General features: G+C 35.2%; 1 protein-coding gene across 1 annotated transcript in view; it reads right to left on the bottom strand.

Annotated features, from left to right (window-relative positions):
• The window catches only part of SPON1 (spondin 1), a 177,288-nt gene that overhangs the window by 95,403 nt on the left and 56,257 nt on the right, over positions 1 to 25,628 (bottom strand). The window contains exons 5-6 of the mRNA XM_023929157.2: positions 24,892 to 25,014; positions 18,606 to 18,754 (exon numbers count right to left, since the gene is read on the bottom strand). Coding sequence (XP_023784925.1) covers positions 18,606 to 18,754; positions 24,892 to 25,014 — 272 coding nt within the window. The remainder of the gene's footprint in view (positions 1 to 18,605; positions 18,755 to 24,891; positions 25,015 to 25,628) is intronic.

Here is a 25,628-nt window from a genome sequence, read left to right on the forward strand (position 1 = left end):
AGTTAAGAAATCGAAAAGTGTAAATATTTCTGAAGAAAAAGCAGCTTCATTATACATAAAAATAAATATATTTATGTGTATATATATATATTAAATTTTATTTGTTTGTTTATTTATATATTTATTTATTAGTATAACATTTCTATTTTTAACATTTCTATTTTTAAAAAGAGGAACTCAATGCTGAGCCCTCACATTTCACCTCACAGCCAGTGTTAACATCTGTGCTGTGATTTGCTGAAATGAAGAATCAGTGATACAAAAAAAGACAATAACACTAATTCTAGCCAAAAAAAACAGAAAAAAACTAATTTTATAAAGCACCTGAGAACTCTTTTCAAAATAAAAGAAGCAGCTTTTGAGGAAAATAAAAGGCAGCAGGCATTGCCCTGAATAAAGCTGGCCATGTCTATAATATATGAATTTCAAGTATTGTCACGCAGCTCATTCTTGCAGCTACTTTTTCCTTCCAACTCCCTGAGTGGATTTTGTTAAATCAGGAAGAGCTGTGTCTAACTCAAAGGTTTATTATCCTCTGCTACGTTTTTTCTTGTAATTGAGGCTTTCTTCGCTTTTTGGACAAAATTCATAAATATTAAGGATGGCCTTAGACTGTTTCAATGTAGCTAAAATCACCATCCTCTGTTAATACAGAGTGTGTGACATGATGAGCACATCACTGCCTGAAAGTTGCTCACTCTCAGCCAATTTTTCAATATTCTCTGATAAATTATTGCATTTCCCACCCTCCCAACACAAGAAGCTGATGTGCACCAAGAGATCCCATTTGGAAAATCACTGCTGGGCCTTTCAAATTCATCCACTCTCTGTCCTGACACACCCAAAACACCGCAGGACTTCCCAATTCTGTTTATTTAACTATTTTAGGGAAAAAAAGTTGTGTTTCAGGTAAATAATGCAAAGCAATTTCAGCAGATTGAAGCATCAAGGCACGCTCTGTTCTGAGATAAAGCCAGAGCTGACTCAGGTGATTAAACTTCAGCCTAACTCCTCACTAGTTTTACATTCAAAATGCCAATTATTTCAAAAATAAGGTGGGTATAGCAAAAATCTAAAGAGTGAAGGCATAGATGGCATAAACACCTGAACTTCACAGTCACTTTTATGGTTCAGCATTTTTATGGTTCAGGCTGTTTCCTGGGAAATATGTTTGGAAAAAAACGAATATTCAGCAGCAATTAGGTCCACAGATTTCTGTGTGTTTAGAAATTCCCTGTCAAGGAGGAAGATAAAGTATTTGAGGTACAGACAGGTTCTAGCAGCCAGACAGAATGGGGACGGATAAAGGCATGAAAATTTGCTGAAGTCTTTTAAAATGAAGTAATTCCTCACCCAGTGGTGTTAATGTCCCACTGCTGTTAGTCTGCCTTGTCACCTTAATGAGGAGGGCACAGACAATCCTCAATCTGTAGAATAAATCCTGATGTATTAAATTTTATTAATATTTTATTTATATTTTATATTATATTATACTATATTATACTATATTCTATTCTATTCTATTCTATTCTATTCTACTATACTATATTATATTATATTATATTATATTATACTATATATTATATTCTATTATATTATACTATATTATATTATATTATACTATATATTATATTATATTATATTATATTATATTATATTATATTATATTATATTATATTATATTATATTATATTATATTATATTATATTATATTATATTATATTATATTATATTATATTATATTATATATATTTATTATTATATATTTATTATGTTATGTTATGTTATACTATATTATATTATATTATACTATACTATGTTATGTTATGTTATGGTATGTTATGTTATATTATGTTATATTATGTTATATCTATTAGATATAATAGATATTAATATATTATATATAATAAATATATATAATTTTTAATATATATTTAATTTATTCTCCCAACATGATGAGAAGGAGAGGATGAAAAATCTCTTATTTCCAAAAAAATATATACATAGTAGTGACTCAGTAAAATCTGAGACTACTGCCTAGTCCCAAACTGGATATCTATATTTTATTTTTCTATATTTTTCTATATTTTTTCTATTTTTCTATATTTTTCTATTTTTCTATATTTTAAGGACTTTCTTCTTAACCCCTTAAAACAACTGGGGTCTCCATGAGGTCAAATGGAAAAGCAGTGAGCTCATCTAAGAGGAAAACAAGAGGCAGCCACCAGGACTGCTGTCCAGCTCAAAATATCCCCCAGAATTCAGTTTATTCCATGCCAGCAGCAGCAGTGGGTCAGTAAAACAAAAAGATCAGCTGTAACCATTGAGATATTGAGAGTTTATTGCTTCTCTCAGTCCCCCACATTCCACAGATTTTGTTCTCAGGTGGAAGTTTGGGCTGTGGAAGGCAGGGCTGTGTTAGGTGGACAAGACCCAACCTCTTCCTCTACTAAAAAATTTTCCAGTATCACAGAACTCTATTGTTTTATATAAAGATTTATACAAGATTTTTGTGCTGTTTCATCAACCTGACCTGTGGCACTGAGGTAGGAAAAGCCACTCATTTAACTGTAATATTTTTTTTTGAGGGGGGTGGTGTTTGTGTTGCCATTTTTGTTTCTTTTTAAAGAAACACATGGGAAAAGTTAGAGGTTTTAGTTGCCATCTGGACACTCAAAACCTATTAGAAGTATATAGGAATTCATATCATTTTCTTGTAAATTTGACAGTATCTTTTTTCGGTATACAACTGCCAAAACAAACTGGAATGGAAACAAAAAAGCTGCTGTTTCTGGAACAGATGTTATAGAGACATAAAAACAAAAATAAAAACTGATGAGGGGACTTACAAGCTAGTTTATTATACCTTGCACAGAAACAAGCAAACAGGGTGAAAATTTTTTTCTCATGTAACATTATGGATGAATGAATGGCTTGCAAATGAATTCTTTCACTTCATGTGAACATCTGTTTAAAGGAAAGGATATATTTACCCTCCAAACCCAGGGAATTTCTGCAGTAAAATACAAAAGAATTGGCCAAATAATGGGGCACACCCCGGGAGAGGTTGAATCATAGGTGCTCTTTGAGAGGACCCCAGAATACAATTTCAGAGGTTCACATGTCTTTACTGAAATGATTTTAGTGCAAATAGAGGAGGATTAGAAAGAGAGGGGAGATGAAAAGTAAAGGAGGCACTGAACAGGTAAAAGACTGATTTCATCTAGTTTGCACAACAAAAAACATGAGAACCAGGCTGCCAAAAACATTCACAGCCAAGTGCCAAAGGATCAAATCATCTTGATTATTTGTTGTGAATATAATTCCTGCCCTTGTCTCCAGTGGAGTTCCACTGAGGGGATCCAGGCACTTGTTGCAGTTCTGTGAGAACCTTTGATAGGAGGGGACTGGGACAGTGATGGGCTTAGGGCAGGTGGAGGCAGTTGTCCAGTGCCATAAAAAAGCCATAAAATGCTATAAAAGTTGTCCAAAGCCACAAAAAGACGGTGGGATCTACACAAGGAAGCCAGCAGAGTCTCCAGGAGACTGATGGTGACACTAGAAGAGCATCTCCAGGGCAAACTGGCCTCTTCTGAAGATCACTCTGACAAGAGTGACACACATCCAATCAAACCAAGTGGAGCACAAGTAATCAGCTAATTATCTGCTTTGCATAATGAGCGAGGGACGTGCTTTCACCCACGGAAAAACTGATAAAAGGGAGGAATAACACTTGCCACAAGCATCAGAGGGGCTGAGTTTCCAGCCAGAGACAGGGCAGCCCAAACCTTGGAGAGCAGTGTCAGAACACGGATCAAGGAGAGCAGAGCGCCGTCACCGCGGGCTGGGAGAGGCAGCGGGGCTGGGGACAGAGCTCAGAGCACCTGGGAGCATTTTTCCAGTGATAAAACTGAAGCACTGATGGAAGTGGTTGCTTTGATGGCAAAGAATTGTTTTAAAGGTCAGTTAGCCCTGCATAACCTCACAGCATCTTTGTAGTCCTCCCAAACTGCCTTCCCCTTCTTCTAAAAGTCACAACCTCTCCTTTTTTTCCTGAGTTCCAGCCAAAGTTCTCTGTCCTGCCAGGCTGGTGTTCCCCACCAGCTGATCTTTCAGCACAGCCTGCTCTCATGCCTTTTGAGATTTCCTTCTTGGAAGAGTGTCCAGCCTCCCTGGGCTCCTTTGCCCTTCCAGGAATGCCTCCACAAGGACTCTTTTATCCAGTCTCCTACACAAGGCCTGTCCTTCACAAGTCCAAGGCAGCCATTCTGCTGGAACCCCTCCTTACTACATGAATCAAACATCAAAATTCATGATCACCATTCCCAAGACAATCTCCAACAAAATAAAATCACAGAATGCCTTCATAGCACACCAGACTTCTGGGGAAAGGCTCTTTTCCCTTGGAAGACCTCAAGTATTACAGACATTAGCGCCATCATTAAAAAAAAACAAACAATAAACATAAGCTAGAATATCCCAAAGCTTTTAATTCTTATTCTGAGTATTATCAAATTGTTAATTACTTCAGTAATCTCAGGGTAGACAAAAAAGTGGCCCAGAACCAGCACTGACTGAGAAACATCACACTCAATAACAACCAAAACCAGTGAATATTGACACTTTTCTGAATGTCTGGAAACACTGTGACTTTGGAGCCAGGACAATATTAACCAATAGATAATCAATAAAATAAATCTGGCTGCAATTTCTCCTGATAATAATTACTCAGTATTAATACCATACTTCTTTTACACATTGCATCTAGTTTGATGGGTAGTAAATATGACCCTGACTGACAAGAACAGCTTTGAGTTGTGCTGCTGCATGTATTTGATGTATTTCACACAATTTTTATTTGTATTTTTTATTTTGTATTAATATTATATTTATATTTACATTTACATTTACATTTATATTTATATTTATATTTATATTTATATTTATATTTATATTTATATATAAAATTTATTTTGTATTAATTTGTATTTATTTTTATTTGTATTTTACAACCTTTTAGCATTCAATTACAAAAAATAGAAGTATCCTCTGCCTCCCTTGGTGCCTTTTACCTTTTACCATAAAATTGCTTTTACCATTTGTAACATTCTCTTTTTCTCTCTTAGAAGGAGTGTTGGAGGAAAGTAATGAGGGGCTACAGTGAGTGAAGGAAACACACACCCTTCTTCCAGCCTAAACTTCTAAACATAAAATTTGGGGTTTGTGTCATGATTGAACACCTCTTTGCAAACCAAATTTATGCTTGAACACTGAAAATGAGGTTATTTCAAATCTTTGCATACTCACATTCTCCACTGCTATTTGAAATATATATATATATGTGTAATATGATCTTTGACATTTTAATTAAAACCTATTAAAAAGTCTATAGCAAGCAATAAAGTCTAAATTGCCTCCCTAATTTTAACCTGCATTGCAACTGTGTCATGAATTCATATAACCATGGATAAAAATCTCACACAGAGAAGAACATGGGCAGAGCAAAAAATTCTGGGCCTGGCACCTAATTAAGATATACTTTCCCCTGATGAAGAAAAGTTCCTCATCTGTTCCTGTGTGTTCATGGCTGTATTTAAAGGACCATTAAAAATGTACCTGAAGGCAAAGTCAATCTTTATATTTGACAGCTTTTTTTGCAGTAAGTAGCAAAGTGAATATTTTATTGCTTTATGATCTAATGACCATTCTGCTTAATCTTAATGGAGTAAAGACGAGCAGGAAAATGTGCTTAGGGGATATACTAATACATCAATTATGGAGAGTGGGAAAGTACTTTCAAAAAGTACCAGTAATCTATTGTAAATGAACATCTCAATAAGCACTCCTAGCCACGGGGAGAGCTGAAAGAGATGCATTAAAAATCTACTCAGATTCTGCTCATTACAGATATGTTCTTCTCAGCTCTTAAGTAATGCAGCAATCACATAATTAACTTTTGAAAGGAGAAGCATTTAAAACAACTTGTATCTATGGAACACTGCAGGCTTTCTCCTTATTTTGTTGAGTGAAAATGAACTTTTCCATCTACTTTCCTCAGCGCTGTTGCAAAGGGGCTGAGGCAGAGTGGAATTTCTCCCGACTGCAAAAGCACAAACACAATCCCATGAAACAATCAGACACTAAAGAAACTAAAGACACTTTGGTCAAAAGAACAGGTAAAAAAAGATGAATAAACTCTGTTCCTGCTTAACTGAAAACACATTATCCCATATTGAAGTGGATACTTCTCTCCCCTGGAATTTCACCCTGAAATCACAACCTGGGAGGTTTTGGCTTCTTCAGTAATTTTGGTTTAGAGCTCTGTCCTGTCAGGTGGCTGAGATGAAACAAAAGATCTGTGCATCCCAAACCCACCCAGCAGCTCCAAGGGAAAAGTTCACAGGACTTTCCAAGTGAAATCCCAGGGCCTGCTGTGAAAATGTGAAGAATTGATTCAAGTGATTAAAGCGATGAGGAGCCTCTCAGCTGAATCTAAAGAGCGCTGATACCACGTGCAGTAATTCAGGGGGAAATGCCTCTACTCAGGAGCTCTCAGGACAGAGAACTCTGCATTCTTATCCTCACAGAATGCCTCAGTTAGAAGGGATATTAAATATCACCTCGTTCCCATGGGCAGGGACACCTCCCACCATCCCAGGCTGCTCAGAGCCCTGTCTAACCCAGCCTTGGACACCTCCAGGGATGGAGCAGCACCAACTTCTCTGGGCAGCCTGTGCCTCACCACCCTCTCAAGAGAGAATTTTTTCCTGATATCCAATCCAAACCCACTCTCTTTCAGCTTGAAGCCAATTCCCCCTTTTCCTGTCACTAAATGTTCTTGTAAAAAGACTCTCCCCGTCTTTCTCCTCCTCTGAATTTGTCTCCAGAAGCCCCAGTGATCAGAATAAATCACCTGTGAGGCTCCCAGCTGAATTAAGGAGCAGGAATATCATTGACATGGATGAGAGGTGCACTAATTCTGCCCAACCTTTCATGGAGAGAGAAAAAGAAACAGGAAATATCAAAAGTGGAAGCTGACAGATAATTTACTGACAGGTTTTTTAATCTTATTATTAAGTGTCTACCGTGGGTATAGTTCTTTGCCTATATAACTCAAATGAAACCTTTTTATTTGACTAATAACATAGCAAGCCTTAATTTTAGGGGAGTGATTATTAAAGTGAATTGATATGAGATGTAGAAAAATTGCATTTCCATTTGCAAAATGAAAAAGCCTCCGTACTACAACTCTAAGAAGGTCTGTGTGTGGGATTCAAATTCCTATACGTTAAAAAAAATAAATTAAAAAATCAGTTTTAACTTTTCCATCAACACAAGCTGTTTCCTGAGTATTTCAGCACTAAGTCTTGTATAGCTTAAATAACCAAGAGATTTTATTTCTTTGCAGCATTGTGGATTTTTTTTTTAAGCCAAGGAAAAAAAGAAGATATAGCAATCAACCTCAATGATAAATAATTTTTACAAATTCCTGGATGCCTTTCTCAATCTAAAGATGTGTGCATCTTGGGTTTGAGAAAGCAAACTCTTTGTGGCTATTTATTGATCAAGGGATTGATAAAAGGGGAAAATGTGATGCTCAAGCAGATCTTACACAGTGGATCTGGTTACATTTTTATGTCTAGCTGCAGACTTTTGGTGTAGTTTAGATGGATAAGAAAATTATTATAAACAGTTTCCTCATGCCTAAACATTAAACTATTTATATTAAATGGCCACGTAGGTCTTTGTATGTTATACACATTTGTATACACACATTCTGCTTTGTGTATATTGCTTTTAGCTGATGATGACAAAGATCAATTTCTCCCTTTGGTTTTTGTTTTAAAAGCATGAGCCACACCATGGAGTTTTTGTCAGAATGCACTGCACACACCTTTGGAGGAAGAAAAGCAAAAGAAAATTCACATGTTCTCAAAACTGCAGTGAGAAACCAAAGCTGAGTGTTCAAACTGAGTTAATTGTTTTGGAGGAACAGTGAAATGCTGTGGGTTTGGTGTTTTGAAGCTTAAATGGAAGGAACAAGAAAGAGTCTGTGGATATGGGTCAAGCTGGATTAGAAGCACAAGGGTTTTTCTTCCACCTTCTGCAAACCCATGAATGCTCATTTTCCCTGACTTTGCTCCTCTTACCCTCACAGAAAGTTTCCAGTTCTGATTAAGGTATGCTGAAAACCAAATTCTTCAAGAAATCATCCATTCTCTTCCCCATCCCTCCACCATCAACATTCCTACATGTGCAGGAATATGTATCCAAACAAGAGCACTAAAATCCCACCTCATAGCACTTAAATCATCCTAGCACACTCTAAATCATCCTAAATAATCCTAAATCATCTTTAACTCACTCTTTCTGGACTCTTGCTTGCTTTAGAGGTGCATCTAACAGATTTTCAATAAACAACCCCCAGACCTGTAAATAATATCAATAATTGATCTGGCTTGTGAATTAAAACAACGTCATTAATTGTGTAGCCCAAATGTTCTTTCAGTCTACAATTTCAAAATGAAATAATAGTAATAATAAGAGTTTAATAAACTCTTTCTTTTTTCCACTTTTCAGCAGAATTCAAAAATGAAATTCTAAACAAATCTGTTCTCTGTGTTGGTATTTATTCTCGAAAAAGATATTTTTAAAGCATTGAATGCACTAAAAAGCATTGAAAGTATTCAAAAATTTTGTTATAAAAGAAGGAGAGAATCACTGCATCCTCAGCATCTAAATTAGTATTGCCAGATTACAGGGGAATATAGCACAGACAATTTTAAGATGCATTCCATTTCTGTAAATAGACTAATTTATGCAGTCTCTTAGATAATTTTTTTTGTCCTTTCCTAAGATTGAGGAGTATTTTATAGAGGAAACTATGTTAAGAGGTATAAATTGATTTCTCTGAACTTGATGACTTCCTTTATTGCTAAGGTCTAAGATGTTTAAACACCCCTGAGGCAACTCCAGATATCGTGGTGGCCCCTTCTCACTCACAAGAAAATAAACATTTGAGGTTCTCAGTGTTTATCCAGGCAAAGCATCAACTTCCTTGTTGTGGTACAGCCTAAAATCTCCCTTAAACTTCCACATCCTAATTTGAAAAACAAATTTTCTACTGAATATTTCCAGTTGCCAACATCCCCACTTTGAACCCAACGTTTTGTATCACCTGCTAAAATATTGCCATCAAAAAGGGATGAGTGTCAATGCAAGCAACAACTGGCACAGGAACCTCTCTACTCTTGTTTCCTTTCCAGTAAAGTGTGGTTTGGTTGGTTTTTTTTCCCCCAGGATGTTCCTGGAATAGCAGAACACACCCCACGCTCTAAGTGAGGGCATTTATTTGGAGATTTCACTGACTGAAGCAGGAATATAATAATGAGATGAGTTGAAAGGAGAGAGCTGAATGAGGGAGAATCCAGAAGCATCATCATGAAAGGATTTTGGAGTTTGTAACCAACAGTTCATTACAATATCTGACATTTCATCCTGTGTTAACCCTTGAAGCTGTTTCTTGCAGCACATATTCCAGTCCCTAAACTCAATTTTCCATCCGTATTTGACTGGTGAACCTCAAAGAAACACACAACCTGCAAGCATGTTATTCTTTCCTGAGCTAAAGACTGGTCAAAAACACTAACCCTCACCCCTACAAAAATAAGTATTCCTGCTTCTGGTTTTGACTGACAGGAGCTACAACACATTTGGATTCAGGCTAGAAAAGCAATCTAGGAAAACCAAGTTAAAACTTCATTTAAATACTTATGAATATCCTCCCTATTCTGTGTCTTGAACCAGCTTGATCCACTACAGATTAACACAGGTGTACCATAAAACCTGAACACTTCTGTTCTCTGAATATTAAATGCAGTAAATAAATTTTGAGTCAGACTCTGTGATCTAAATCTCTGAGAAGAGCTGTCTTAGAAAAGGACACAGGCTAAGAAATGTTCATATGAATGATGTTTGTACATGGTATTTTTCTAAGTGCTCAGCTGAAATTTAGGTGGAAATAAACATTTGATACAGAGTGAGTTCTGAACTGAGGTTCCTAAGCAAACAAACGCCCAAAAAAGTGAATCCCAGAATGGTAAACTTGACATTCTGCGTTATTCCCTTAATTTTGGTTTATGTTGAAAATTTGCCTGAATAATTAAGAATTTGCAAGTCAAATGAGCTGTAAGACTCATCAGCCTCAGCTGTTACTGCATGCTGCTCCTTTGAACAATATTTACAATGCAACAAGAGAGAAAACAAGGGAGATGCTGTGGTTCCTGACATGCTGCTAATGAGGGTTCAGACCCTTGCTTGGCCTCTGCAGCATCTCCCCTGCCACTCAGCCACTGCAATTTAATCACAGCTTCAGCCACTGCAGAGGAAAGAGCTCAGAGAGAAACCTACCCCTCCCTAAGTTAATTTTTAGTGCTACTCTGACCCTTTAAAAGCAGAATTTCCTGAATTCCACAGCAGTTTGGGCAGTGTCTCCCACAGGAGGAGGAGCCCAAGGATCTGCTCTGCACTCCTGACAAAACATTTTTGGTGTTGCCTCTTCTGCACAGTGAATTCCTCTAACCAAACTGGTTTTGGAGTGCTGAACTTCTTCTGCTGTCAGAAACGACAGAAGAAAACTTCTTCTGCTTCTTCAAATGCTGGTTTGCCCCTCAGTATCAGCAGCACAAGAAGAATCATCTGAAATTCTCATTTTTAAAAAATACTAGACAGATAATGTTATAGTAATAATAGTACAATTTTTAATAGAGTTTTTATTATATATTTATATTTATATTTATATTTATATTTATATTTATATTTATATTTATATTTATATTTATATTTATATTTATATTATTTTCGTTATTATTTTTATTTTAATATTTATATTTATATTTTATTTTTATTTCTATTCTTATATTTATATTTATATTTATTTTTATTTTTATTTTATTTTTATTTTTATTTTTATTTTACTATTTATATTTATATTATTTTTATTTTTATTTTTATTTTTATTTTTATTTTTATTTTTATTTTTATTTTTCATTTATATATTATTTATCTATTAAATATCTATCAAATATATATTAACTATATATTTATTATTTATATATTAAATATATTTATATCGTTATCATATTTATTATATATTGTACAATTTATTGTATTATAGAATATCTATTATATTTATATCTTTATTACTTTATAATAGTATTATTAATATAATAATAACAGACTGAAGGAAAACAATTTGAAAGTCATTTCATCACATCTTTCCCCTGGATGAATCTGCTGCAGGACAGTAATAATAATTTTGTGGCAGCACGGTAAGATCTAACTGCAGGAAATGAAAAGGCAAGATATTTTAAAATATTAAAATTAGCAAATAATGTCCAGCAATCCAATTTTATTGTCCCAAAAAGGTGACATTTCCTTGTGACTTTTATGTCTCTGTGTTTTTAAAATTATTATTTAAAATTAAATTTAATTTAAATTATTTAAATTTAAAATATTTATTATATATATTTAAAATTATTGCCTGCCACCCAAAGGAATGGATCTACCAACAGCAAATTTTTCAATTGTTTTCTCTCAAGTGAGATTGAAAGAAGGGCAGGAATTTTGATAGACCCCATTTCTACACAATTTACTACCAGAATTCACTGAGGGTCTTTGAGTAAAGCCTAATTTTTTTTTATTCTTGAAGGGTCTTCTGCAAAAAAAAAAATAAAAAATAAAAATGTTTGAAGATCTTTTATTCAAAGAGAGCCTGATTATTGGATTTTCCTGAAAAGGTGTGTTCCTCCCTGTTTTATCAGAAATGGAGGCTCTGTGATGATTAGAAGAAAATAAGCAGCAAGGCAAATTGAGGGAAATGAAGGAGAAATTAAATGTTGAGCTAACTTGACACCGTAAGTCATTGTTTGGTTATGCAAATCATTTCATATCAATTACAAGGTAATTATTCAGAGGGCAAAATCTCAAAGACTCCCATAAAAGTTAGAGGTGTGAAGCCTCTGGAATTCATTAAGCAAGATGAGAGCCCACAAGGTGGGGTTTTAAAAATCAAGGTGCCTTATTGATTAATCAAATAGCAATGGCTGTTAAAAACAGAAAATCAAAGAGAAGAATAAAGATTTATTTTCCAAATATTATCTTTCCCTGTTTATTATCAGAAAGAAAGCCTTCAGCTGACAAGGGATGAGGGAAGGTAGGAAGAAATGAAGAAAAAAAGGCATTATTAACTATTTTTTTTATTATTAAAAGCCACTATTTTGCTAAAGTTTTGACCAAAGGCTAAATAAAAGTTCAAAATTATATTTTGCCTGGTGTTCCAAAGTAGGGAGATGACCACAATAATAAAAAAAAGACATTTTGTACAAAATGTGTTCGACATCTGCCAGCTCTCACAACCCTACAGACAGAAGAAGCACACATGGAGCAACTGAGAGTTCCTCTGTAGCACAATGACATTTTCAGAGGACTCAAACACAAATTTTTCTATTCAATTTTTTATTGGCTGAACGAGTAAAAGTGCATTGAATTATTTTCTGGGCAGTGTTTTGCCCCAGGGAATAATACACCACTTAAAAATGGGTTGTCAGAACTTAATTTTGTGAAAGAGTCGTTCCCTTCAGTGGATTTTAGACCAGAAAAAGGTGTTTTGTGGCACAGAAAATGCAGCATCCGTTCCTTTTTCATTACAGCACATCCCTGCTATCATGAGATACCAAAAAAAAAAATGGAGTTGGGATGAAAATTTTCTTGTTTCTTTGGTTTTTTTAAGGAAAACAACACCAACTGAATCATTGTAATTATAGTTAGATAATAATATAATATAATATAATATAATATAATATAATATAATATAATATAATATAATAAATATAATATAATATAATATAATATAATATAATATAATATAATATAATATAATATAATATAATATAATATAATATAATATAATATAATACAATGTAATGTAATATAATAAATATTTATATATAAATTATATATATTTTTCATATTAGATTTATATATTATATTTATATATAATATATAAATATAATCTATTTTTATATATAAAATATATAATATTTATATAAAAATATATAATAATTTTGTAATATTATAATATTTTATTTAATAATTATATAATATAATACATTATGTATTATGTATTATGCATTATATATTATATATTGTATATTATATATTACATATTGTATATTGTATATTGTATATTGTGTATTGTGTATTGTATATTATGTTATATATTATATTTTATATTTTATATTTTATATTTTATGTTTTTATTTTATATATAAATATTTATATATATATATAAAAATATATATAATAACTGAAGTTTATTAGAAGATGGAAGCCCCACTAGAAGAGGTGTTCTGAGCCCTGTTGCATGAGCTATTTATTGGCACATAAAGCTTCTCTTTATGACATAAGTAGACAACTATTTTTTTCTGGCAGAAATACTTTATGAAATTTAGCATGGTATACAAGGGTTCCAAAACTTCTAATTACCAAAATGCCAGAGATTTTGAATCATTATATCAGGTAAATCCTGCAGAAGGAAAGCAGGATAAATCTGGCATCTAGCCTTTTGAAAAGGCACTAAAAAGTGCCATAATTCACAGCAGAGGTGTGTGCACAGAGTGCAGAGGAGGCAAACTGAGCAAACACAAGTCTAGAAGGCAATTTACGACCCAGCAGCTTGATCTGTCCAGAATTAGAATAAATACCCCATTAAAACCATGCTGGCAGGCTGTAACTAAAGTGGAAATCATGCTGGGACTGAGTTCTGCTGTTTCACTGCTACACCAAGTCCAAAAACACTGAATATTTCTGTGGGTTTAGGAACCTGAAGGGCTTTTTGGGCTGCTTGCAAGAGCGTGATTTTCATATCAGGCTTTGTGGGCACGGTAATTTTCCTGTCTTTTCAGCAGGGAAATGTGAAAATCTGGATGGGAACAAAAATGCCCTCCCTGAGGACTGAGGAGAAAGGGGCTCTGCAGGGATGAAGGTTTTCTCAGGCCAAGGTGAAACATCCAAGGTGGCCAATTCCTGGATGTTCAGGATTCCTGCTGCTTCCCAGTTCTTCCACAGCAGGAATATCAACATCAGCTCATGGCAAAATAATCTAAGCCCCTTCATTTGTTTCAGTCTCCTCCTCCAGTGAAGGCCAAGCCACCATGTCATCACTCATTTTTTAGTTCCTTTAAACAAACACAGACTGAGCTATCTCAACAAAAATCTGTTTTCCCAGTGCAATTCCCAGCCCAGTTCCCAGGTGCTGGCAGGGCTTTTCTGGTCTCTGAGGTGTTCAGGGAGAATTTTCAGCTGTTCTGTCAAGCAAAAGTCAACTGAGTTGGACCTCCCAGGCTGATTTTAACCTCCCTAAGCACACAATAGCAGCTGATTCAGAAAAGCAAATTTTGGAGTTTGTTTCAGTAAACACAATAAGTTGTTATAATAAAAAAAGTGGTCAATATCTTGCAGATTCCTCTCTGTAATTCAGGTGATTTACCAGCTTTAGCCAGGAAAATCTAATGAACCCATTCTTCTGTGGAACAATACAGCACTGCCTTACAAAACAGGTCATAAAATTATATATATCAACTTGAAATTACTTTTTTAACAAATCAATCAGGATGAATCCAATAATGAATTTGCTTTAATTTTTACTCTCTTTTTTTTTATCAAAAAAATCCAAACCAGGACTATTTTGTGAAGATAAATGTTTGCATGGAGTCATAACAATGGCATATTTTTTTTCTGTAGAAGTTTTTTGCTGTTTCAGGTTTCACCTTCAATTTACACACACAATTTAAATTATTCCATGTCCAAAACTTTACAAGCATCTTCCTGGAAAACAGAACTTGCTGTTCTGAAAGGACTGAAGGCACACTCAGCTTTCATCTGAGGATGCTGAAGACGATCTAAAAAGTCACCAAACTGACTGACATTTCACAGGGCATTAAACCAAACCTGTGAGAATGTCACCTCTGGGTCCAGAGGGAGCACACAGAGAGTACAAGCTGCATTTTCTGGAGAAAGATGCAAGCTACAGAATGTTACTCACCTTGGTTTAAAAAAGAATTGCTGGCAAAATGAATGAATATTTATTCAGAAATAATTAGGCAAAACCAATTTCTCTTAAGGAGAGAGATATTTAAAACAATGTTTCTATTTCAGTCTTTTTTTCATCAGCCTAGGATATGAGATTTAGAATTACACTTGACTCCCTCTGACTCATGTTTTAACCATCTTGTTTGTTTGTTCATTTGTTTGAACAGAGCAATCCCCGTTTGAATGCAAAATTTCCCTTTTGAATTCTGCGTTGGTTTCCTACGAGTTTATCAAATAATGGGATGGGGAGAAATGGGGATTTCTCAAAACAGAGTGGAAGGGTGAATATATCTGGCTGAGGTATGTGAGGTCAGTGCACATTCCTCCCCTCACACAATTCCTCTTGCAGCCTTTGTTTGCTCATTTATAACCCCCCAAGCCCAAGGCATGAATTATCCCATTGTACACATCCACCACTTGACAGATTGTTTTAGCAAAACCTTTACGTGCCCTGGCTTTCCCTTCCAGCCTGCCAGGAAGAGTTGAACAAAAAAGGCTGATTAGTTCCTCTCAGTCCTCCCAGATAAACAAACCACAGAGCAAGTCCACACTTTGCACAAGGATCATCCATGCAAAAAGCCCAGACGGGCTCTTGGCGGTGAGGACACAAAGCAGAGCAGCCCAAGGTGCCGGGTCAGGAGGAAAAGCTGCTGCTGATGCAGCATTCTGTCACACAGGGAGCAAAATGTTGGATTTAACCACACCTAATTATTAAGACACTTCTTAACAAAGCTCCTTGAAAGACCTTTATTTTGTTTCTTTGTTTGTTTTAGACACAGTCAATTTTTGGTAATGAAACACAAAAATAATTAGATTTTTTTTTTCCTTTAATAAAACCTCGGGTAATGTCAGTGACAGATGCTGGTTACATAAATATGTGTTTATGTGCTCACCTAAGAAACTGCCTAAGAAATGCCTAAAAAACTCAGCAGATTCCCAAATCCAAGATGGAAGGAGTGCATTAACTGCAGTGGGTGAGCTCCAAGTCCAAGCACCAGAAATTAAAAATTTCCTTTCCTGTGTTTTCAAAAGCATCAAAGCTCTTTGGAGAGAGATTTTAATGAATTGCATCCTCCCATCAACCCACAACACAAAGTTGGTAGGGCAGCAGTGAGGGGAAAGGAAGGTAAAATTAGAAATGGAAAAGGAGCAAATAAATCCTGAGTTTCATTGCAACATGTGGGGAAGGAAACAACTTTACCAAATTCCAAGGCAGGTAGGGATATTGCAAGGGACAGAGTATTAATTAAAAATAAAATAAAATAAAATAAAATAAAATAAAATAAAATAAAATAAAATAAAATAAAATAATATAAAATAAATAAAATAAAATAAAATAAAATAAAATAAAATAAAATAAAATAAAATAAAATAAAATAAAATAAAATAAATAAAATAAAATAAAATAAAATAAAATAAAATAAAATAAAATAAAATAAAATAAAATAAAATAAAATAAAATAAATAATTAAAAGAAAATAATTGAAAAAAAAAGAAAAAAAAAGAAAAATACCAGCCTGATTTAAGGCTCCTGGCATTACTCTGCTGTCTTGGCTGCTGAATTTTACCGCAAAATCCCTAAAAAAAATTAGTGCAGCTTAAGCACAGCTCAGCAAGAAAAAAAGTCCAATAATTTGACAGAAATGCTCTGGCATTTGATGACATTCTGTGCTGGCCTAGGGAAGATGCAGTGAGAACACCAGCTGATCACTTGGATCATCCCAGGAGAACCAGGGGAATTCCTGCAGGGCTGACCCAATCAAACACCCCAGTGCTGGAATTAATTGTGATTTCACTAATTTCCTGCTCAGTCTCAGCAGCCCCTGAAATTGTAGCCATTTATCTGATAATCTAATCTACCTAAAACTCAGGATCTCTTCTGATTTCAATCCAGGGTATAAGCACATCCCCTTTTTGCACATATATGGCACAAAATGACAAAGGAGGCAGATTTGGAAAGCAGAAGCATGATTTTCTTTTATTTTCTGTACTCAGCAGTCCTTCCACAAGTTCACCTCTGCTTTCTGCTCACCCAACACCCTCCCCTCGCTGCCCCAGGAGAAGATTTAATCTTTGTGTAGTCCCAATTCAGATGTGCCAAACCCATATTTATAAATTATGCACCAAGACCATAACAGAAATTACCTTCTTCAATAAAAAATTGCTGATTTTCTTCATTCCACCTGGGCCTACTACAAGGAAATCTTGATTTCCCAAGTAAGCAGCAAAAAAATGATAAGTTACATGTGGTATACACAATGCTCTGCTCCAATTTAAATCCATCTGGGTTTATATTATATTGCAGGGATAAAATCCAGCCACTTTTCTGCATAGGATCAAGGCCTACCTTCCATTTCCACATATACCAAGGATTATTATGCTTCAAAGAGAAAATGTATCCATGATCACATTTCACCCCCAGACTGAAATTGTTTTTTCCCCTTCATATTCCTTTTCTATCCCTTTTATATATTAAGTTATAAGCTGGTTTTATTTTGTTTTTCCTTGGCTTTGGGAATTTCTTGTCAGATACACCAGCTGTTCTCGTGCCATGATTATATACATTTAAACATCACAAAAAAGCAAATTAAATTTAGCACACAAAGCCTTTTGCTACACAAGTTTTCTCAAAACAGTCTTTGAGGTTGTTTTATATTGTTTATATGAATATAATCGAATTTTTTTTTTTGATATCTCAGTGCCACCCTGTATACAACCTACCCTAGAGGTCTTGAAATACTTACTTGAAATAGTGTCCCTTTAACATGCAGCATTTACCTAAAGGGAGAATGATTAATCACCAATATCACCTTGAACTCTGCTTTTATTTTTGCTGGCTTCATCTTCAGAAGCATCAAACACAGGAAAAGATCCACACAAATGTGGGAAAAGTGAAGAAAAGCACAGAGGGTTCCATGCACGTGTTCAACGTTAAGGAATAGGTTATTTTCTTTGTAAAAGGGATTATTGAGGAAAGAATGCTTGTGCCACATAAATAAATGATGAACAGGGAAACAAAGCACTTCAGATATTTGTATAACACAAAATGAGGTGATTCATCAGGAAGCAAAATGCATCACTCTGCAAAGCCAATCAAAATGATAAATAACCATTCACTATTTTAAGGCGGGGGCACTGCTTGCTGTCTTCAAAGTTCTCTTTCCAAAAAACATCTTCACAATCAAGCCTGAAAAGGCGAGTTTCTCTCTGCTTTATGCTTTAGGTGGCACAGAGATTTTCTAAATGCAGAATTATGCAGCTTACTTGTCCTTTCCTAGACAAAAACCTCTTGCCAGGGTGAGAACAAGTGGAGAAGGACGCACAGAACTCTTTCTCCACTGGGCTGGGGATCATTCAGCAAAATTTAAATTGCCTGTCTGAGCAGGCATGGCTGATAACAAACTGCAGGCCAAGGGAGGAGCATTTATTTCAAATTTGTGCTGAAATGCACCTACCTGCTGCCGAATTTCTTCTTCCATCTTCACTGGGGACCCCAGCTCTGCCACTTGTTTGACTCCTTCGCTGGCATATCCTCCATACTCCCACAGGATGTAATTCTTGGAGTGGGAGCTGCCAATGATGGCAGACCAGTGGTTGGTACGTCCTTTGCAGAGGATAAAAATAAAACAAAATAAATAACAACCATCGAGGCAGCCTCAAAGCCAAATTCCTGGCTTCTAATAAAGTTTTGAAGTCCCCACTCCTGAGGTTTTTTTGCTGCTGCGTCTCACTAGAGCAACACTCATTTTTAGAGTAATAAAAACAAAGTGACTGACAGAAATCGAGCATAAAGCAGCCCCTGAAAACAAAATAGGCTTAGAAGAGTTTTTCCTCACCAAAGATCTCGGGAAGTTTGAGCAACCTTTAATTTTAAGTTTCTATGTCAAATATTTTTGAAAAAGAAACCTGCAGGGGAAAGCTTCACTGGTCACCCTCGGTTTTAAAAGCAAATTTTTTTTCCTTACTGAAGGCAGTGAAGAAGTAAATTTTTCTGTATTCACTGAGTTTTCTCGCTCAGATTTCTCATCATGTCAGAGCTTTAGAGATAAGCAAAAGGATTCTTGTCTTGTTGAGCAAAAAAAAAATAAATAAAAAAGGAAAAGTTTAAAGAAAAAAATCTAAGGGAAGTATGATGGAATTGAAAAGAGAATTGAGCAGAAGCAAGGAGTGAGAAGTCCCACAGTCCTGGAAATAAAAATGAATTCACTTAAGTGTCAAGTAACCTTCTGCAGATCTTAAAAGGTGAGAAAATGAACTGCTGACATGAGCAGACAGTCTGGTAACAAGGCAAAGACTGCAGCAGGTGAGGGACTCAGAATGATGGAGTGAGACAATATTGAATGTTTCTCTTTGCGAGGGGAAAGGGAGAGAGCAGCACTAAAAACAGCTGCAAACTGAATAAACGGATGAAAAATGAATAATGAAGTAAATAAAAGGGATGCAAATTTAAGATGTGAGAGGTGGAACAATGAAATTGAAAAGGACAGTGCAGAGAATTGTATACAGTCAGATGCAGGAACCTAATCATGGGAGAGTAGAAAATAGATTAGAAATAAAAAATGAACAACAGCAGGGGGAAAAAAGCTAGAAAAATGTAAGAAGCAGAATAGATAGCTGAGGGATATGGCCTAGCAGAGCCACAAACAGAGCCTTCATCGCTTCCCTAGTCCTAAAATACACTTATTTTGCTCTGAGTTGCAGCAGTCCTGATGTTTTCAGAAACAACTAAAGCAAATCCATAACTGAGACCCAGGAGTGGAAAAAACCAAACCCAAACCTTCCCTCCTCCATAGCTGCAAGGTCAGGAGCTGGTTTCTTGACTTCTAGAAGTTCTTCCTTAAATATATGTTTATTTCTTGTGATTTATTTATTATTTATGTTATAAATATCTGTCAAAGCCCAGAGAGATGTTGTCACTCAGCCCCAGGGATGGGAACTCCAGCTTGGCCCTTCCTCTTCCCTTCACAGGCAGCAGCTCACCCTGGGAGAGGACAGCAAGTGACACCAAAGCTGTCTGAAGGAGAATGGTCCCTCCAGAACAAAAATGTGTCACCACAGCGATGCCCAGAGAGGCTCCCTGGGACAGGGGCTGGGCAGAGTTAAAGGAATAAAGTGGGGATTTATTAAAGAGGTTTTCAGAGGATGCAGCTTGGGCAGGGCAAGAGCCTGGCTGAGGATCCACCCAAGATGGACCCAAGCTGGGCCCTGGGTCAGGAGTTTCACACTTTGATAGGTTCTGGTCCATTTCCACATTGGGCTGGATTGCCCAATTGCAGCTGCAGGTGATGCAGTCCCATCCTCCCAGATTGCTCTCCTCAATTCCCTGCTGCTTGTGCTTTTTGGGCCCGGAGCTGCCACGGTGTCCTTGGCTGTGGGGCTGGAGAAGGATTGTTGTGTGTGCCTGAGCTGTGAGGAGAGCTTGAACACTTTGTGTGGGGTTCAGCTCACACAGCAATGCACTGCAGGGGCTGGCAATGGGAAAGCTGAAACTGAAGGCATCAACAGAGAGGAACCTGAGTGCCTGGAAGTCTTTAGTCCAAAGGATAAGGGATTGTTCCCTGTGCTCCAAAGCTTCTCTCCCTCCCTGCCCTGCCCAGGACAGGAGCACCTGGTGCCTTTGCAATCAGAGCACAGCCTGTTCCACCAAACCCTCCCGAAAGACATCAACTCTGCAGAGAAACCTCCTGGCCCACCCACCCTGTTGGAGTCTGAGACACAGAGCGTGTGCCCTTGGCTCTGAGATCCAGGAGAACACTGAATTTCATAGAACATGACATTTATGGGCATGTTTTCATGGTGATACATGAAAACAACTGTTAAAGTTGGACAGAAAAGCTAAAAGTGTGAGTGTGTAGATTAGAGAGTTCTCTTCAGTCACTGGGTGAAAAAGGTAAAGTTTAGAGTTTAAGTTAGTTTAGAAAGCAGAAGCTAAGGTGGAGGATTTAGGGTGTTGTCTCTTTTCCTTCTTCTTTCTTCTTCATGTTCTTCTCCTGGAGGTTTTTGGGTAGCAATGAGTGATTGGATAGAAAATGTCACAGTGCAGCACACAGGTGATGGGTCATTGGGTCATTAAGAAAAATAATTTACGAGTCTATTGTTAATTGGATAAGAATGAGTATAAAGATAAAAGAACTGCATAGTTCAGGGCCATTTTGTGCATCAGAATGAAATGTGCCAGGTTATGGTGAATTAAACTTGTGCAGAAAGTCTGGAGAGACCTGCCAAGTTTTGTGATAACATCCTAATAAACACGAGAAACAAGATCCTAACGAGCTTTGGAGATTTTGTCCTGACCCAAAGAACTGAGATAAGTGGGACTCCCCGTGAGGGAACATCCCCAAGGAGCTCAGCCCAGAGAAGCTGGGAAATCCAGGAGTGAAAAGAAGTGCAGAAGCACAGCAGCAGAATCAAGAGAAAAATAAGAAACAAAGAATTTTAAAGAAGTTATGCACCCGCCCAAAGGAGCTGCTCCAAGTCCTTCCACAGCCACCCTAAACTTCTCACCAAACTCTGCTACGTCTGCAAATGCTCCACTCCTCACCTCCAACCGTGCTCCTCTCGTGAGAACGGAGAGAAAACTTGATATTTCCTAAGCTTTTTGCTCAAACCATCAAAGAAACCTCTCTGCATGACACGACCTGAGCAGCACGAGTGGTTTGCACCCACTGTCACCAAGCAAGCAGAGCTCTGACAGCTTTCCAGTGCTGTTATTTCACTTCATTCTTGTAGTTTTGAGCAGTTTCTCAATTTCTCAAGATGCTTGTGTGTGTTATTTTTGCAGAAAAATCGAGGTGCCATCACAACCTGAGAATTTATCCTCTGACACATCCCACAGATGTGCTCGTATCACGTCGTGATGAAGAGCACGTGGATTTCTGTTGTCAAAAATGGGTGATACACAAAGAAAATAAATGCTTTGCACGAGGTGCACGTTCTTTAGGGTTTTTTTAAACCAAATCAGAAGATAAAGATGCAAAATATAAAGTTCATGATCTGCTTTCTATTGCAACCTTGTTGATGGTACAAGAATAGAGCAGAATTTTTTATGTGGTGGCTTGGCAAATAATTAGTGATTTCCCACAGTCCACAATGAATAAAATTTTATTTTAATGTAATTACTGCACAATCTCAACATTTTTAAGAATGACACCAATGAATAGGTTTCATTTTTATAGATCACTATATCTGGATGAGATCTGTCCCTCAGCTTTCAGAAATTTTAATGCCAGGGCTTATTAGCTGTTATTGCTGGGATTAATTGTGTAAGTACATAATAATAAATGTAAAATAAAAAAAAATAAAATAATAATAAAAAATAATAATAATAAAAATAAAAAAAAAAAAATAAAAAATAAAAATAAAAATAAATAAAAAATAAAAATAAAAATAAAAATAAAAGCAAAAATATAATAATAATGATAATGATAATGATAATGATAATAGTAATAGTAATAGTAATAATAATAATAATAATAATAATAATAATAGTACCAAAGGTATTTTTTTCACTTTTTCAGTTTAAGTAAAACTTTGATTTAATTCACCATTTTGTATCTGGGGAGAGGCAGCAGGCAAACTCTTGCAACTTGCTTATTTTCCATCATGCAGCCAATACCCTTCATGAGTTCACCAACTTGAATGTAAAAGACCATTTATTCCCAATATTACATCACCAAGCCACGGTAATTTCACAGTTTTCAGTCCTTTTCTCATGGCCTATTTCTAACCAGCAGCTGAATCCATGTAAATAATGCCCAGAAAGTTCACACTCAGCAGATATTTGAATTATCCAACAGCTTAAAAGAGCATCCCTGCAATTATTGGCTTTGCTCATTTTATCTCCCCCTATTTATGCTGACCAATAATATTTGAAGAATGCTGTTAAAACTAGGAGCTGATACAAACCTTTCTTTGAGTTAAATGAGGACATTCTGACACTGTGGCAATAATAATATTTATTTTTAAAAAATCAACATAAAAAAACCCCTCTAATAAACATCAGCCACAGAAAACATAACAAGGTTTAAAGGCCTGTAAATGTGACTCAAATTCTTAAATACTTTCCTTTTTTCCCCCCAGACTGTGGAGTCAGGAATGAAAGACCACGTGCATAACACACAATTTTGTAACTTCAGCTTTTTATAGATGCTTGGCTAACTGCAGAAAGCAAACTTGCTACAAAAATACTGATTCTTCTTTCAATACTTCTTTCAAGTTCAGAGCCTTGAAAAGCCAGAGAGGCCAAGTTCAGAAGGTGTTTTTTACCTGGGTACTCAACCAACAAAGACAAGGAAAACAGAGTATTCTAAATCTATACACACAATTAATATCCTCGGGCAGCAAGATCCAAAACTCACCAAATTTAACCAAAATAATTCAAAATACTTTTAAGTAGAACAAACTAGGCAAATTGGCATGGCTAAAAAAATCAAAATATTAGCGAGTTACCTGTCCTTTGTGGCCTTTTCCTTAAAATCTCATTTTCTACCTCCACATTATAAGCCATTCTGGGCTTATATTCTAAGCTATGTATTTATACCTTAGATATAGATGTAGATATAAATATAGATATAGATGATATAGATAGATATATGGATGTAGATTATATAGATATAGATACAGATATAGATATAGATATTTAGATAGATATAGATAGATATAGATATAGATATAGATATAGATATAGATATAGATGATATAGATATAGATATAGATATAGATAGATTAGATTTAGATATAGATATAGATAGATATAGATATAGATATATAGATATAGATATAGATGATAGAGATATAGATATAGATATAGATATAGATATAGATATAGATATAGATATAGATATAGATATATTAGATTTAGATATAGATATAGATAGATATAGATATAGATATATAGATATAGATATAGATGATAGAGATATAGATATAGATAGATATAGATATAGATATAGATATAGATATAGATATAGATTAGATTTAGATATAGATATAGATAGATATAGATATAGATATAGATTAGATATAGATTAGATAGATATATATAGATATAGATATAGATATAGATATAGATATAGATATAGATATAGATATAGATATAGATATAGATATAGATAGATATAGATGATATAGATTATATAGATATAGATATAGATGATAGAGATATAGATATAGATAGATTAGATTTAGATATATAGATAGATATAGATATAGATGATATAGATATAGATATAGATATAGATGATATAGATATAGATATAGATATAGATGATATAGATATAGATAGATTATATATAGATAGATTATATATAGATAGATTAGATATAGATATGGATATAGATATAGATATGGATATAGATAGATATAGATATAGATAGATATAGATATAGATATAGATATAGATAGATAGATAGATAGATAGATAGATAGATAGATAGATTTGTCATATTCTAAGACAAAAAGAAAGGAACCTTTCTCCCCACAAAGATATCTTGCAAATACAGTCTCACGCACACCTTAGCTCAAAATGTCAGGCAGATCAATAGAATGTATAATGTAATGTATAGTGCAGACAGATCCATTGATTTTCAGTGCTGATTGCCAGCAGGATTCTCTATATGTCATAATTTACACTGCTGAGCTGTAAATAAGTGATGCTGTGCCACACAATCAGCTCCAACCCTCCTCAGGGCCCCTGTGTGGTACAAAAAAAAACAAAAAAAACAAAAAAGGAGTGGTACTCACGTGGAAAATCTTTGGGATGTGTTTTTTCTGACCAGTTTCCATAAAAAGTCAGCCTGTATTTGGCAGTACCACAGGCACAACAGTCTAAAATTGGCTTGTCAGTCACACCTTCCGAGGCTGAGTCTGAAAAAGCATCAAAGTACCCATTGGAAAAGGCTACAACTCCAAAGCAGTGAGGAGAGTTATGATAGCATCCTAATAAACACAAAGTTTATTGTGTAAAGTTTATATTATATTACACAAGGTATATTGTGTAATATTATTATAATGTTTATATTATATATGTAATATTTATATTATACACAAAGTATATTGTGTAAAGTTTATATGTGAAGCTGTCACAATAAATACTCCAGGGAAGTAAATCTGAGTTAAACGTGGTTTGTTTGGTATATTTTTTAGTTTGAAGTTTACTGTTAGACTAAACAACCCTGAATTATCTGTATCATATTTATGAGTGGATGGAATGATTCAAATCCACAATTTTCAATAAGAAGGCATTAATATTTCAGTTATCTTCAGATTCAGAAGGGGTTTGTTTCTGGTTTTTATCTGATAAGGACAAACCTCTGTTGATCTCAAAACACAAAAGGCTTGAAATTTCTGAACAGACCAAGTAAATGAATTCTCCAGTGGGATACAATAAGCAGCTGTAACATTTAGGTTTAGGAAAGGATTAAATAGCCCAAAGTGCCCTGGAAACCAATGGGAATCACACAAAGGTAAAAGGTTTTAAT

This window comes from Cyanistes caeruleus, chromosome 6, assembly GCF_971803275.1.
Source record: "Cyanistes caeruleus chromosome 6, bCyaCae1.hap1.1, whole genome shotgun sequence".
In the NCBI taxonomy this organism is placed as follows: Eukaryota; Metazoa; Chordata; class Aves; order Passeriformes; family Paridae; genus Cyanistes; species Cyanistes caeruleus.